Genomic DNA, 17,689 nt, shown 5'->3' with positions numbered 1-17,689 from the left:
TTCTCACTGTCCTCCAAAATATACTACAGTGATTCTCACGTTCATGTCCATGCACTCTTACGAATGACTTCTCTTCCAATCCTTTTCAAATCATATTCATTATCACTGAGATCAGAACAAACCCATCTCTTCCACCAACCACCTTGATGCAACTCTTTCCCAGACTCTCTCTCCTCAGAAGTTACTGACTACTCATTATAGTCTCAGACTCATTTGGATAAACAAATACTACCTTATAGTGTTACACGGTGTGTGAGATTCTCTTACCTTTTATAAGATCTGACAGCTGTCCAAGGAAAGACTTGTGGAGACTTACTCATTTTCCCACCATCCCTAAGTGCCCAATACGGTGCTGAGCCCATGGGAGGCACCCAATTAAATGCCTGGGGAGACTGCTTTTAAAGATGTTAAATTTTAATTATAGCCCTCTTGCTATTATTAAATTCTTGTTCCATGCGATGTGCATTCCACTGTTATTATCTGTGTGTATAAGTCATTTCTAATCTAAAAATTACCTACTTTAATTTAACATGGTTCATTTTTAAGAAACAGACACTCCGGTATTTCAGGGAAAGGGATGTGATGCCTGCAGTTTAATCTCTAACAGTATAGAAAAACATTGCGGTGAGCAACAGAGAATGATACATCAAATGGGGTAAAATGTTAACAGTGCTGGCTCTGAATGAAGGACATACAGAGTTCTTCATACAGTTTTTGCTGCTTTTCTTTAAGTGAAATTATTTCAAAATAAAAAGTCAAAATCAAGCTCAGTATTAAATAATTAATAGTTGTGGCAACTTAGCAATTTAGTTTCTTTGCATAATCTTCAAAAAAAATTAAAAAGCACACGATCTTTAGGGGTCAAATATCCAAGTGAGGGCAATGCCTATTTCAATGACCAAAAAAAAAAAAAAAACTGTATCAGTTCACATTAAAAGAAAAACAACAAACCTGATGCTCTAGGTTAACTTTCAGTGGGAATAAGCCAAAATTAAATATTTTTCCTTGTTATTTAAATAAAATGGTATCCTCTATATTTAAACACTTAAATAAAAAATACAAAAAAACGGGGCACTCCAGGTATATGTTTGTGTGTGTCTGTGTGTGTGCATGTCCATGCTGTGAATTTTAGTCTACTCTCGACTGAGACATAAGAAAGCTTTCCATGGATAGATCCATGAATTTTAAGTTCCATGAGGACATGGACCATATTGTGTTCACCTTCATTCCCAGCTCTCAGCAAAGAAATCTGCTGAACCACTTTTTAAAAGATTCTCACTGTTAAGAGCATCCATAGCTGCCCCTGACAGCAAAGAAGTTGTTAACGGCATTTCAGCTCTGTGAACAATTTACAGAATCCATACATTTTACAACCATAAATTTAGAAATTACCTAGCCCAGTTTCCTCGATTTACAGATGAGAGAAAAGAGATCAAGTGAACTTAAATGACTTGTTCCGGGTCCTGCACTGTTGCTGAGCAGCACAACGCAAATCCAATGCATAACCCCAGTCCACAGTGCTTCCACTGCGTTTCACACCACTGTTAGTAACCCCTACACTCTGACTTATACAATGGCAATAAGGCAAAATGATTTCCAAAATTTTTTGCCTGTTCGGCATATGCTTCGATCTTGAAGTAAGACTGAGATAGGCAACAACAGGCACACAAATTATAACCAATTTCTCAGTCTTTCATAGTCACACAAGATTTTTCAAAAACACCAATACAAGTATGCTATAAATACTGTTTCACTAGCATTAGTGAATTCTAAGTATGTAAAATAGTAACAAAAAAGACAAAAATGCTTTTAGAAAAAGCTTATGGGGGTACCTGAATGTTTTTTGAGGACTCTTGCCAATTCTTCAATAGTTCGTACACAGTCCAATCCCTGCAACAAAAATGGCACAAACTACTAACCCGGCTATAAACAGCTTCCTTTACCTTCAGGAATAATGAAACTAATTTCCACTCGTTCTATACACATTTTCCCTTCCAGGTGACCATTGGTCAGTGTTCATAGTTAATATCCTAAGGATACAAAAGCCCCATTCACCTGACTTACTAATTGCTTTTGGTAGTGCAACAAAGGCTGAAATCAGAGCCCCCAGAAAAGCCTCTGCACCATTGAGAACCTCTATTTTTTCCCCTCTATATAATTCTGTCACTCAGAAGTACCCTATGTGCCAGAGTAAGTCAGAGGGAGCACCTGTGCCCTGTCGCATTCATTCTGGGTAGACTTTCCTTACAGCTTAAGAGCTGACGAACTGCTGTGGAGTGTGATTGGCTCAGATTATTTCTCTATAGTACAAGCCAAAAGTATGAAGCACAAAATCAAAGCCATAGAGCAAATCTGAACAATACTTCAAATAGATCATACTAAAAACACTTGGGCTGACCCTTTTGAACATAAGCCCTTTTGACGGTTATATACATCCCAGAATATACTTAAAATTTTATTTTAGAAATGCCCTCAATACTAGTTTATAAATCATGTAAAAATTCAATCTTGATGATGTACAATAAAGTCATTCCATACATCAGACTCAATTTTGCTTATCCACCTTATTCACCAAAGTCAGGCTAGATAACTCTTGGCTGTTTTCTCAAATCAGATACATCCTCAAACGACAAAGACTTGAAACTAAGAAAAGGCATAACACCTTGAGCAGCAGCAGCCTCACCCACTTGGATAGACAGCATTTGGACTCTTGTTGAAAATAAGAGAAAGAGTAGGGATTCAGTACTTCTCAGACTTTATACCTCTTCTCAGTATTTTATATTTTCATAAACACCTTCATGTCCATTAGGGCTGGCAAACCTTTTCTGCTCTAGGGGCCCTAAGGCCTGCTGCAACTACTCAACTCTGCAGTTACAGAGCGAAAGCAGCTCTAAGACAAAAAGGAAACGAAGGGGTGTGGCTGTATTCCACTAAAACTGTATTGACAAAACAGCCAGTGGGCTGAATTTAGCCCGTGCGCCATAGTTTGCTGACTCCTGACATACGTGATCCAAGCTGATATGCACAACAATCTCCTGAGGCAAGAGCATCGGAAGCGATCATTTCCATTTATAAACTATCAACCAAAGACCACATGTTTAGGGACTGACGAAACCAAGTTTGTCTCGAATCCAGGTCTGTGGACTGTAAAGTTAAATTGTACCATTGCCTGCCTGCCAAAAACCTTTTCGGAAGACTTTATGTGGGTGTATATATCTAAGTTCGCCTCATGGCCATGCCAGTGAGACACTGGAGTGGCTGGGTTTGGCTTTCTAGGATCCCCAGATGTTGATTTAAATATTCTCTGTACTACAGGTTGAAAGTACAAGCCTTTCTAACTCCTCACATTCACCACTAAACTTCTTAACGTATTTGGCTAGAGAGATTCTGCCAAACGGCATACTCCATATGATATGCCCTGATGAATTTGGAAAATACCAAGCTGTACTGTCAGTCAAGATTGTCAAATCACACTGCCACAGCAAATGCAAGTTTTATGTGGTCACTGTACCTCAGCAGTTTCAAGTCCATTAATTGTCATACAGACGTCAAGGTCACTCTGTTTGAACCCAAATCCATTTTTGGAGGAGCCAAACAAGCTCAATTTAGTTCCTGTTAGGGATATATGAAAAGTAATAACTAATTACCTGAGTACATTTAATTTTCTGATCAAAACGGCCCTCTCATGAATCAAAAATACCCAGTTGTTAACTACCTCTATTAATCTTATTATAATTATGTTCTCTTATTAACAGTCATTAATCATAAATTATTTCCTCTCAAAATTTACTTTAAATACAAGCTGTATGTGGCATGAAAGATTACAAAGCAGTATTTTATTCTTAAATGAAAGGACATTTCAAGGAAATATGGATCACCTCAACATATTTAATAAACTTACTACTTTCTAAATGAATTTACTTTTTAGAGGTGTGAACTTTGACTCTAAACATAATAATAAATGATATTCACTTGTGGTGTCTGCTAAGAGAAATCCCAGACTCAGGTGTCTCCTGTTGGCATACTAGCAGTGGGCAGACCAAAGACTGTGTCAGGTATCTCACGGAACAGCTAAGCCTTGTTCCCACCATCATGCAAGATTATTTGATTTTCAAAATTAGTGTGCTTGGAACACATGGACTCATTCGGAAGGGAGGTCACGATGCCTTTCCTTTCTTAAACGTAAAAAATGATTTACCTGGAAACTCCTGTCTTATGAAACTTTCTAGGTTTTGCCGAATATGTTCACGAGCCTGATCTTCTAAAATAGTTGGAGAAAAATCCTCTGTTTAAAATAAATAGAAACATTCAGAAACATTGTTCACATTCTCTGAAAAAACTGTATTTTTTATAAAATAAAACCTAACAAGCTTAAAAAAAACCACCCTAAATTGTGTGTCCTCTCAGTAGACAGCACTAGTAATGTAAAATAAAGAGAATGTCTTTTTAAAAACGTCTATCACCAAGAACTGCTTCTGCAACGGAAACGAGCCTGAGCAGGGGTTCTGTAGATGGGTTCCACAGAGACTCAGGCCTCTAGACAATGGCCTCAGGGAACTACCCTGGGGTTTGAACACAAAAGTCTGTGAGCATGTACATATATATTTTTTCTAAGGAGAACCTGTAGTTTCTTTTCTATAATCTCCAAAATGGTTTAAAAAAAAGTCACTGGTTAAGAACCAGTGTCTTCTGGCACAGACAGACATCTTAAGATGTGGCTAGGCGCCTTAGGTTCTTCCACTAAACAGCTGCATGCCGCTCCTTTAAATGTTTTTTCTTTGTAGAACTTTAAACTTCTCTATTCCAATGCTTCCCCAAACCGGTGCTCCTTAAAGGGCTGTTACATAGGCTATAAATTAGCATTATTTAAAAAGTATTCTATGCTCCAATTTTGGAAATGTTGGATTTAAGAGTAAAATAGGTTTTTAACCATAACATTTCTCAGAAGCTTTATTATGCTAATGTGCTCTGTGACTCTTTAAGGGAGGGGCAGTATGTAGTTATTCCCTACTTGACCTGTGGAATACTTCTTGTCATGAAATACTATTAACTATACCTGGAAAAACATTTCAAAGAACACCAGCTGGAAAATGCTAGTATTCTAATCTTAAGACTTAAAAGATCCTCCCTTCTTGTCTTTCTTGAACAATTATTTATTGTGTGTCTCAAATGGAACAGGACACATAGAATACAGTGGAGAAAATGGAGAATGGAAGAGACTTTGTCCCTGTAATGGAGCTAACAGGCTAGTGATTCAGATCACTCTTGAGAAAATGTCAATTTAATATTCTGACAAATCAAAAGTAATGTTAATAACTTACTATAACACTGGATGCAAACTTGATCTAAGATATTTGAAAATTTGGGTGTTAATGGTGGCAAAGGTTCCAGCTGGATTCTTTTGAAGTCTTCGGGACAGTCCTTCTTTAGATGACCCTCTCGTTTGCATAAACTGCATACTACCATAGGAGACTGCAGGAAGATGGCAAAGCAGAACAAGACTTAAGATAAAATTTTATTTGCCAAATAAAGGGGTCTTGAATCTCTTTTTAAAAGTACACAGTCCAATTATGGAGATTTCTCAAAAAATTAAACAGAAATACCATATGACCCAGCTATTCCACTACAGGGTATTTATCCAAAGAACAGGAAATGAATAATTCAAAAAGATATATGCACCCCATGTTCATCGCAGCATTATTCACAACAGCCAAGATGTGGAAGCAACCGAGCGTCCATCAACGGATGAATGGATAAAGGAGATGTGGTATATATATCGAATGGAATACTACTCAGCCATAAAAAAGGACAAAATTGTGCCACCTGCGGCAACATGGATGGACCTTGAGGGTATTATGCTGAGTGAAATAAGTCAGATGGAGAAAGACAAATATTGTATGATTTCACTCGTATGTGGCAAATAAACACATGGATAAGGAGGACAAACGAGTGGTTACCAGAGGGGAAGGGGGTGGGGGAGGGCGAAAAGGGTAAAGGGGCACATGTGTAAGGTGATGGATGAAAACTAGACTACTGCTGGTGAACATGATGCAGTCTACACAGAAACTGATATATAATAACGTACACCTGAAATTTACACAAGTTATTAGCCAGTATGTCCTCAATCAAATAATTTTTAAAAAAGTTTACTTTTTTTAGTTTACTCTTTACTTCCGAAAGGAATGAAAATATAATGTGCAGCCTCTCCAAACTATCTGAGATGGGGATACCTTATGGGAAACTCAGGAGAAAAAGGCAGTTATTTTCACTGTCAACAGCATTGCCTTTCTTCTATGCAAATCCCCACCAGTCTAAGGAGGGAAGTGGACCAAGTGGTTGTACTGGAGTGAAAGACCAACTTCTTAACCGTTACTAAAACAGGGGAGAGCCCTGTTCTAGTAAAACTGAAATTACATGCACTAAAATGATGCCAAGTCTCCTAGTTCTACATCTAGGAGTGGCACTGATTACCTTGCCTTTGGTGAAGGTGAGTTTACTAAATTCATAGAAGAAATCAGACTGATGCACAGCTGAATTTTCCTCATGTACGTTTTCTTCTTTAAGACTGATTTTATTAAGTTCCATTAGTAGAGCTCCATCTACATGTTTTCCACTTTGTTTCAAGTCTTCATACTTAGCAGACCTGCCTAATTCCTCATCCTCTTCAGACAAGGCATCTTCATCCACTGATCCAGTGTAGATATTGTCTAACTCATCTTCATTAGCAATATCATCCTCATCTTCCCTTCGGGTAACAGAGAGCCTGGGTTCTTCATCCTCCTCCTCCTCTTCTTCCTCCTCCTCCTCTTCATCGGAGTGAATGATTCCTGACGTCCTGCCCTGTCTTGAAGGGGCAAAGTGGCTTAGCGTGTCTTCGAGATCATCAGTACCTTCCATGCTTTCTTCATCAACATCAGCCTTGCCATCTAAAGAAGCATATCCATCACACTCTTTAGCCGTAGGATTTTGGAAGCCTTCTAAATCCAAAGTGCTGTCTGTGTCATCATTTTGTGTGCTGCCACACATGACAAGCTCTCCATGTTTGCTACTGCTTAAAGCTTGAATGGTGGCAGTCAGAAGATGCTTCTTGCTCTCCCTTTTAATTTTTTCTTTCCCAGTTTTACCTCCTGTTTCTTGATGGTGTACTTTAATATCTTCATAATCATCACAACCGACCTCTGCCTTGATACAATCTGAGTTTTCCAGATGGACACTGACGTGTGCATTTCCCATTTCCTGTGTTGGCGGGCTTTCAAAGCTCGCAGCAGTCCCTTTAGGAGTAAGTGACTGTACCTTGCAGGTGTTTGCAGTTGAACTGGCAGCACCAGAACCTTGAGCTAAAATTGAGTTTTTGAGCCTATCATCTTTTACTTGCACAGCTGGATCACGCTTTGCTACTTCTTTAGAATGTTCGGAAATGCACATAACAGTACTCAGAGGCTTTGGAAGGCTGGATTTTGTAATTTTATGTGGAAGAGCAAAATATTTATATGTTGTCCTTAAACAATGAAGTATATATTCAAACACGGGTTGATTATTTAGGGTCCTTGCCACATTTCTTTTAACAGAGTATGGATCTGTAACAACAACAAAAAAAATCCACCACTTCATACATTTCTATTTCATGTTTTAAAAATGAGCCTGCTATAGATAAAAACAGACAACTAGTAAACAATAGTAAAATTTAGCATGTATCTTATATGCTTTTTAAAATATTGGGGATGGAGAATAAAAAGATATAGTTTAAGAACAAAAAGGAATGTTTTCTTATCAACATCTGCTCTATGAAGAGAACCCATTCTGTTCAGAAACAATACCCCTTCCCTATTTTGTTCTGTGACTGTGGAGGTAAAAAAGATGTCATTAGTGTGGCTCTTGTGCCCTCAGGAAGGCAGGTCTTCCCGCCAAGCTCTGCTGAGTGCTCTGCCTCCCACTCAGCCAGGCCCTGTGGTTTGTAGAGCTTACCTCCACTCTTCTGCCCTGGGAAGCCCCATCACTGAACTGCTGGACTGAATTCAGGGGCGAGAGGGAGGCACCAGGAGGAGACACCACTTCTCTCAATCTTTTCTCCTCCCCTAGAACTCCAGCAGGTTAGGCAATTGGCCAGAAGAGCTGAGCCAGAGAAACTGCAGGGGAGGGTTTAAAAATGTGAGATCCCCATGACTGCACACAGAATTTATGCAAAATGCAAAAAAACTCTCTTATGCAATACAAAGCTTGAAAAAAAATCAAGCAAAAATAAGAGAATTCCATTTAGGAGGTTCTTTAAGTTATTTGAAGGAGGAGAATTAAGATTTCTAGAGGGGTTTCAACCTCCTGACTTTGCAAAGCTGAGAAGAGCTAGTCCATTTAATGAAGTCTACAGGGCACATCAGTGTGTCTTTTATGCAATGGTTTCAGTTCAACGAGCCTTCACTAGAAAAAGTGTTTTTTATGAACAAGTTCTAAATTTTACTGCAAATATTCCGAAAATAATTATCCTTTCTCTCTATGGAGAGGAATTCAACAAAGAATGTTATTTTTCACGAGAAAAAGTATTTTCTCATCTTTGTAAAACTAAACAACATCAACAACAATCCATAAAAGAACTGAATCTAAAAATCCAGAAATAAGAACAGTAAGGAAGAAAGGGGATTCACGCATCACTGGGAAAAAACCTAAGCATTTAAGTTATTAAGCAATTTACAAAGAAAGCAAGGACTCAGCCAGCCATTATTTTAGTTATTGAAGTAATGAAGATGTTTCACTGCAGCACTTAAAACATTCAGGAAGAACAGTTTCGCCCCTTGCAAAGGTCCACTGTAACACGTGCAAGATGCTAACTATTTATTTCACTTTTGGGGTCAGGCCTACCTTATATGAAGGAGCTGAAAAGAAACTGAAATGAAAAGCATGCTGTTAGACTGGTAGCTTAAAAAAACGGAATTAAACATTTTGAGATACCTTCAATAGCAATGCGCTTTTTGGGCCAATCCTTCGATTCACGAGATATTGATTCTTTGACACGGATGCTTATCACTAAATCAGCCAAATTAAACTCTAAGGCATAGAATCGAAGCAACTCCACCCAGAGCTGCCCAACTGGTACGGAAGGCTGGTGTTTTAAATCGAATGTTAATGATACCTATTAATAGCAGAGAAAACATACAGGTTATTGCAGATGTCAGCAGAATCTGAAAAATCAGAGATCATTCAAGCATCAAACTAAAAAAATCTGAAAAGCCTTAGCAAAAGACAGGAATCTGACACTCCATCTACATAAATCACAGTCTAGGTTCTATTTTGCTTGTGGGAACACAGCTTCCCTTCACTGGCCTCCTGGGATTAGTTATGGTAAAATGCAGTCACCACCACAGGAACAGACAGGCAGCACTCCTTGTTCCGAAGTCTTAAGGACGGGGGAGAACTGTGCGTGGAATGCTACAACCCAGCACTGAGCTCTCCGTCACTGCCGCCGGAGGGCGCCTTCAGTGACACACACGGACGCGGGCAGCAGCTAAAGGGGCAGAGCAAAAGGAAAACACTCCTCTCATTTTGAGAAGCTAGTAAGTTCACTGCATCTGCCCGTGGCAACTGATTTTAAAGTCAAATAACTCTTGATATCAGAGATTGAGACTAGTTTTACATTCACAGACTCTTGAGAAATTGGAACATACAGTGATGTAACATATTGGAAAGTGCATAGAATTTAGAATAGAAAAATAATTGGTTCAAATACTGATTCTGCCACTTCACAGCTCTTAACTGCCCTGTGACTTAGCTTCTTCGTCCTCAAACTGGCAGTACAGCACAGTGGCTGAGAGAACTGGCTTTGGAATTTGACACTTTAAGCATGAAATCCAGTTCTGCCATGTCCTAGCTGTGTAGCATCCTGGTCAAGGTACACTAGCTGTCTAAGCCTCGGTTTCCTCATCTGAACAATGGGGATCACAGTACCCACCTCATAGGGTTGTTGGGAGGACTGAGTGAGAGAGTATCTGTAAAGAGCTTAGCACAGTGCCTGGCACACATGTTCAAAAAATGGTCGCTATCATTATCTGCAGAGTAGGGATGATACCACCTATAACACAGGATAGTTACGTGGATTAAATCAGAAACAAGGGAACGCATCTGGCAGACTTGGCTGCTTTCTGTATTTTTTCACTTAGGTATAGGCTTTTAAGAACAAGAAATCCATTTGTCATTGAAACATAAGGTCACAACTGTAAGATGCTCTGAAGAGGTAATCTAGTTCAACTCCCAAATGTTACAAGAGAAGGATCTGAAGCCCAAAGGGTTGACGTGCCTTGTCAAAGGTCCCCCTGCTTGTGAGTGGTACAATGAGAACAACATCCCCCGAGCCCAGCACAGTGCGCTCTCACCACGCCACGCAATCTAGACACTGTCTAGATCTCAACTTCAGAAGTGGCCGCATGATTAATCTCTCCAAGTAGCATGAGAGTGTAGAGATAAAGTATTTAATTGGACTTACGGCAATACCTTTTCCTGCTAAGATATACAAACTTGTTTCCAATCACACTTTTTTGCATCAAGCTTCAAAACAGATGGTATGGTATTTTATTAACTATTAAATCTCAACCACAAAGGTTCTGTCAAATAATATAATCATTGAGTGGATTTACAAAGCAGAAGTGATTGAAAATGGAAGTTGTCTAGGTTCCAATAGTATAGTTGAGGACAAAAAGAAAACCTCCAGAAATTGAAAGCCTCTTAAATTTCACCTCTTTATCCATAGCCTTACTCAGCATTACCAAGGACTTTTAAGCATCTCACTGAAATGACTTGATAATACCGTAACATGGAACTTAAGAGATCTTCAACATATCTAGAGTAATGGTACTTAAGCTGTTTTTTTTTTATTGGTTTTGCAAAGTAGAGAACATTTTCAAATAAAGTAAGAAAAGCAGCTAACAATTACTGAGTGCTTACCACATGCTTGGCACTGAGTTAAGCATTCTATAAATCAATGACTCTATGAGAGGTAGCAATATCATCCCCATTTATAGGTGAGGAAACTGGGACATAGGAGGACTGAGTCGCTTGCCCAAGGACACACAGCTAGGAAGTAGGAGAGCTGGCATATAAATTCACATATTTTGGCTCCACAGCCTGTGCTCTTATCCACTACCAGAACCCAAAATATAACACCACATAAAAGTGATGCTGTTTTGGTGGCAGCAGGGGTAGAGTGGCACCACCTCCCTCTCCCCCGCAATGCTCAAGGATTCTAGAAAACGAAACTGCAGAATCTAGGATTCACCACTAATTCCTCATTTTGGCATGGATTGGAGGAGTGACATGACTTTTTTGTGTAGAGCTGGGATTAGAACCCTAGTCTCAGTATTTTGTGGATATTATTGTCATTTCACCCCAAAGGGTTAGGTGATGGGGTCAGGAACCATTCACCAATTTGAGACAGAATATGATTTTTATTACTAGTATAATTACATTGCTCAGATTTTTGTTTGAAATTCAAATGGGAATTCTTTCCCTGTGCAAATTCTGACCCCTAATGGGATGGATGAGGACAAGTACTTTAAACCATGTACTTATTCACTGTTAGTTCAGTAATTTGAGGTTAGTTACCTTTTCATATATTTAATGCTTAGAACACCATATAAGATCTTAGCTCTCTGAGGACAGATAGGGATTTACCTTTGAATTCTTAATATCTTTCACAGGACCTTGCAAACAGTGAATTTAATGCTCTGAATTTTACCTTTTCTCGTTACCTGTCTATTCAAAGGACTGAATAGACCAGGAAGTGAAACATCCATGAAATAGTTGGTGTAGGTGAGGAAAGAAGAGGGCTCATTAGCTCATAAACTCGACAATGGACAACTGAATTAAAAATAGATGGTAAAATGAGAAATGAAAGAGAACAGACCTGTCCCCTTTTAACGGGCACTTCTTTTGGTGCCTCTTCTTTTGCTGTGTCTGTGTCCTCTGCAGCATTATCACTGTATTCCCAAAGCACAACGTCTTTCTGAATGTCTTTAAGGTTGAAGTTTCCTAGTTTGTTTAATGAGAATCCTTCAATCTAGGAAAAATTAGACACATAGCATCATGAGGTAGAAAATTTTATATTAATCAGAGCATCTTAACCCTGGAAGAAATGAAAAAATAACATAGTTCATTAAAAATACTAAGGGTATCATTCATGGACTGTCTCTGAGACATTTGTAAATTTAAAAATATTTTTTAAAGTAAAAAATAAGGTTTTGATTAGCAAAAGAAATGGTGACTTTGTGATATAATTATTTAGTAAATAGTCTAAGAGAAGGCAACATGGCCTAGGGCTAAGGCCATGGGCTCCAGAGTAAAACTGCCTGGGCCCAGATCTCAGCTCCCTAGTGCACCAGCTGTGAGACCTTCAGCAAGGCACTCACTCTCTTTAGGCCTCAGGTTCCTGGGAAAAGGGCTACCCTAGAACCTCCCTCATTGGATGGTGTGATATGAAATAATGGACATAAACCATTCAGATACAAGGTAGGGCACACAGTAAATGCTCAATAAATGTAAGAAAGGATTTCTATTGATGTAATAAGATGCAAATTGCTAAGGAAAATAGTCTGGGCTCAGATGATCTAAGAAATGTGGAAAAACTTGAAGAGGTTTCTTTATTGTACAATAGGATTTATCACAGCCTTTAAACAGGTTAATGTACATAATGAATTGTGGGGTGGGGTGTGGATGTGGTACCCCATTTCCCAAATGTACTTACACTACTTCTTTGTTTTAGCAGAGTAATCCTTCTAAAACCCAAGACATCATGTCGCTCCCCTGATAAGTTTCCTTCTCACTCAGGATGAAACTCACAGTCCTTTCCAGGGCCCAGGCAATCCGCCCTTTGCTACTCCTCTGACCCATCTCGAGACATTCTCCCAGCTCGGAGCCAACGTCGGCTCTTCCCTCCACCCATCAGCTATCCCCCTCTCCCTCACTGTAGTCAGGCTCTGCTCAAACATCTTTTTCTCTAAATAGCTCCTCCCCTTTCACTCTGTCCTTCTTACCCTGGTTTACTTTTCCTTAGAGAAACTACCACCACTTGATAGTACTTACCTGTTTCACCCCATTAGACCTATGAAAGGGAAAAGATTCTCTTTTGCTCGCCGCTCTCACTCCAGCATCCTGGCACAAGCTAACTGCTCAGGACGGATTTGCTGACTGCCTGAATAAACCACTCTCCTGCAGAAAACACTTTGGAAATACCAGGTGTGGTGACTCTTAGATGTACATATTCAGTATTTTCTTCAGTTGTTTTTGTTTTCTTGATGGTTCTTGAGGAGTAAAAGCTCTAAAGTTTGACAGTTAAATTTATAAAATCCCCAGAAGAAAACCTAGGAGAAAATCTTCGCAGCCCAAGGATAGGCAAGGATTTCTTAGGTAGAACACTAAAAGCATAAACTGTATCAACAGAAAAGAATATTGATAAAACTTTTATGTTTACGTCTTTGATCTATTTTGAGTTAATTCTGGGGTACGCTGTGAGGTAAAGATTTGATGTTCATTTTTTTCCTTATAGATACCTAGTGTTTCCAGCATCAACTGTTGAAAAGACTTCCCCCCAATGAAATGCTTACGCACCTTTGTTGGAAAAGAAAGGACCACCAGAGATGAAAACAATATTGATGCTTCCAATCCATAGCCTTGTTATGTCTCTTAGTTACCTACATTCTTAATTTTTCTCAGCAACGCTCCAGTTTTTAGTTTAGAAGTCTTGCACATCTTTTGTCAAACTTACTTGTAAATATTGTATGTTTTCAAGCACTACTGTTAACGGAATTTTTAAAAACAATTTTTCAATTGTTTGCTGCTAATATAGAAAAGCACAATTGATTTTTGCACATTAACTTTGTATTCTATGATCTTACTCAATTTACTTCTTAGTTCTAGCTGTTTTGTAGTTTTCTGAGGATTTTCTATGCAAACAATGATGTCACCTGCAAATACAGAAACTTTTACTTCTTCCTTTCGGATTTTTATTGCTTTTTCTTTTCCTTCCTTTTTGTATTGGTCAGGACTTCCTGTAAATGTGGAATAGGAATAGTGAGGGGGATATCCTTTTTTGTCCCCAATGGCACAGGGATAATGTCCAGGATTCCAACATTAAGTATCACATAAACTGTAGATGTTTTTCAGATGCCCATTTTCAGGCTGAGGAAGTTCCCTTCTGTTTCTAGTTTGCAAAGAGGTTTTCTTTTTGTTTTTCAAATCATAAACGAGTGTTGCATTTTGTCAAATGTCCCTCCCCCCCACCACATCTACAAATGATCATACGGCTTTTCTCCCTTATTCTGTTAAAATGGTGAATTATATTGATTTTCAAATGCTAAATCAACCTTGTATTCCTGGGAGAAGCTCCATTTGGTCATAATATCTCTGTTTTAGCATATTTCTGAGTTGATTTGCTAATATTTTGCTAAGGGTTGCAGTGTCCATGCTGATGAGGGCTATTGGTATATAGCTTTCTTTTCTTTTGTCTCATTTTGGTATAAGGGTACTGCTGGCTTCTTATTTCTCCTCTTCATTTTCTGAAAGAGTTTGTGTAGTTGGCATTCTTTCTTTCTTAAATGTTTGACAGAATTCACCAGTAAAGCCATTTGGGTCTGGAGTTTTCTTTTTAGGAAGGTTTCTAATTACAAATTAAATTTATTTAGTGGATAAAGGGCTATTCAGGTTATTTTTTTCTTCAAAGCTCTTTTTTGTATTTAGTCTTATATGGATATGCCCATCTTATCTAAGTTTTCTCATTTACTGGTATAAAGTTGTTTAAACACTCTCTTCTTTCCATCATTTATGTCCATAAGAGCTGGAAAGATAACCCCTCTTCACTCCTGATATTAATTTGTGTTCTCTCTTCTTAATCAGTCCATCAGGAGTGTATCAGTATTGTTGATGAAATAAACTGTTTGGTTTTCTTAACTTTCTCTATTGTCTATTTCCTCTTTATTGATTTTGCTCTTATCTTTATTATTTCCCAGCTTCAATTTACTTTTGAGTTTATGTTGCCCTTTGATTTCTAGCTTCTTGTGGTTAAAATTTAGGTCACTAATTTTAGACTTTTCTTCTTCTTCTTAAATTTCAAACCTATAAATTTCCAAGTGAACACTATTTTAGTTGCATCTCACAAATTTTGATGTGTTGTATTTTTATTATTACTTAGTTCAAAATATTTTCTAATTTCCCATGTGATTTCTTTGATCCTAGATTACTCAGAAGTGTGCAATTTAATTTCCAAATATATTTGATTTTCCTAATTATCTGTTATTGATTTCTAACTTAATTCCATTGTGGTTGAAGAACACACTCTATATGATTTCAATCCTTTTAAATGTATTGAAACTTCTTTTATGAACTAGCATATGGTCTGTCTTGGTGAACGTACAAGATGCACTTGAAAAAAAAATGTGTATTCTGCAGTTGTTGGGCAAAGTGTTCTATAAATATTAATTAGATCCAGGTGATTAATAGTGTCTATTGAATCCCTTATGTCCCCACTCATTTTCTGTTTAGCTAACACATGAGTCAACTGCTGAGGGTGTGTTCAAATCTCTTACTCTGATGGTGCAATGGATTCCATCAATTTTTACTTCACGTATTCTGCTGCTCTCTTAATAGATGGAAACATTTATGATAGTTTTTTGTCTTCCTGACGAGTTGACACTATCATAATGAAATGTCCCTTTTGGTCTTTGGTAGTATTTTTTTCTCTTGAAATCTATCTCAACTGGTATCAGTATAGCCTTGGTTTGACTTTATTCTTTTTTCCCTAGCTTTACTAGGTATAAGTGACAAAAGCTTATAGATTGCATATATTTAAGGTGTACAATGTGATTTGATAGACATATTGTGAAAGGATTGTGAAAGGATTATTTGGTGGTTTCTGATGAGCATTTGGCCATCATTCAAATCACTGTTCTTTTATGCAAGGTGTTTCTTCGGCTGCTTTTAAGTTTTGCCTTTTATTTTGGTTGCCAGCAGTTTCACTATGATGTGCTAGGCATGCTTCTCGTTGAATTGATCTTGCTTGAGGTTTGCTCAGCTTCTTTAGTCTGTAAGTTTATGTCTTTCATTAAATTTGGGAAGTCTCTGCCTGTTTTTTATTGCCTGTCCCATTCTTTTCTTCCTCTCCTTTCTGGGACTCAAATTACCCATAGGTTAGACTTTTTTTGAAAATTGTCCCAGAAGTCTCTGAGGCTCAGTTATTTTTTTTCAAACTTTCTTTCTCTTCTTCAGACTAGTTTCTATTAAACTATTTTCACATTCACTGACTCTTTCCTATGCCATCCCCATTCTACTATGATGCCTATCCAGTAAATTTTTTATTTAAATTAACGCATTTTTCACTTCTAAAATTTCCACTTGGTTTTTTACATTTTCTATTTTTCTGGCTGATAGTCCCTTTCTCTTCATTTACTGTAGTATATTTCCTTTATCTTATGGAGCATAGTTGCAATAACTGCTTTAAAGTCTTTGCCAGTTCTTGCATCTGGGTCATCTTGCGTTTAGCATCTGTTGATTTCTTTTCCCTTGAGAATGGGTCCCATTTTCCTGGCTCTTTGTATGTTAAGCAATTTTGGATTGCATTATGGATATTATGATACTGTACTGTATTATGAAAATTCTGGATTTTTGTTATTCCAAAACGTGTTGATACTTTTGTTTGACATGTAATTAACTCAGTTAGACCAATTGCAGATTTGTCAAATCTCCAGTGGACAGTGGCTCCAACCTCGGTTGTTTTCTAAGACTTAGCTCTTAACTGTTTTTAGATTGTTTCACATGTGTGGTTTAGAAGTGCATCATTACTTCCAGAAAATTCTCAGTTATTATTACTTCAAATCTCTCTTCTGTTCCTTTCTTTCTTATCTTTCTGGTATTCCCATTATCCATGTATTACAACCCTTAGTAATGGTCCTGCAGTTCTTAGAAATTCTGTTCCATTTCTTTTTCAATCTTTTTTCCCTTTTTGCTTTTCAGTTTGGGAAATTTCTACTGAATAAAGCTCACTGACTCTTTCCCCAGCTGTGTCCAGTCTACTGATGAATCCATCAAAGGCATTCTTCATTTCTGTGATAGTTTTTATTTCTAGTATTTCCTTTTGCCTCTCAGAGTTTGCATCTCTCAGCTTATATTACCCATCTGTTCTTGCATGTTCTCCATTAATGTGCCCTTAACATATTAATCTTGGTTGTTTTAAATTCCTGGTCTGATAATTCTAATGCTTGCTCTGTCTCTTCCAAACTATGTTTTTTGCCTTTTAGTATGCCTTGTAATTTTTTTTGTTGAAGCTGGGTATGATGTTCTGGGTCAAAGGAACCGAGGCAGACAGGCCTTCAGTGTGAGGTTTTATTTATCTGACCAGGAGTTAGGCTATGTTTACTGTTCATTGTGGACGTAGATGTAAAGAGGCTAAAACTTTGTCTGGTGTCTTTTTTTTGTCTTCCCTGCTATCTTTGGGTTTCCCAAGAGATTTCTTGTTGAAAACGACGTCTTTCCATTGTACTACCAGTATACAGGAGCCTGAATGACGTGGCAGTAAGGTGTGGGAGAGAAGCCAATCTGTAGTCCTATGATGCTGGGTATTTTTCCTCCCCCTAGGTCGATTAGGCCCTGGTAAAACAGTCCCTCGAGGACAGGCTTTTGTTTAGGGGGACAGAATGCTCTGGGCATATTTCAAAATGGC

The 17,689-nt window shown here is 38.0% G+C and overlaps 1 protein-coding gene across 15 annotated transcripts in view; it reads right to left on the bottom strand.

Moving 5' to 3' along the window:
• The window catches only part of TUT7 (terminal uridylyl transferase 7), a 59,779-nt gene that overhangs the window by 24,052 nt on the left and 18,038 nt on the right, over window positions 1–17,689 (bottom strand). For all 15 annotated transcript variants that reach the window (XM_070590178.1, XM_070590190.1, XM_070590186.1 and 12 more), the window contains exons 11-17: window positions 11,888–12,040; window positions 8,944–9,124; window positions 6,472–7,577; window positions 5,322–5,472; window positions 4,199–4,285; window positions 3,512–3,612; window positions 1,833–1,890 (exon numbers count right to left, since the gene is read on the bottom strand). In XM_070590178.1, coding sequence (XP_070446279.1) covers window positions 1,833–1,890; window positions 3,512–3,612; window positions 4,199–4,285; window positions 5,322–5,472; window positions 6,472–7,577; window positions 8,944–9,124; window positions 11,888–12,040 — 1,837 coding nt within the window. The remainder of the gene's footprint in view (window positions 1–1,832; window positions 1,891–3,511; window positions 3,613–4,198; window positions 4,286–5,321; window positions 5,473–6,471; window positions 7,578–8,943; window positions 9,125–11,887; window positions 12,041–17,689) is intronic.

This window comes from Equus przewalskii, chromosome 22 (genome assembly GCF_037783145.1).
Source record: "Equus przewalskii isolate Varuska chromosome 22, EquPr2, whole genome shotgun sequence".
Lineage (NCBI taxonomy): Eukaryota > Metazoa > Chordata > Mammalia > Perissodactyla > Equidae > Equus > Equus przewalskii.
This window is presented reverse-complemented; position numbering and strand designations above follow the sequence as displayed.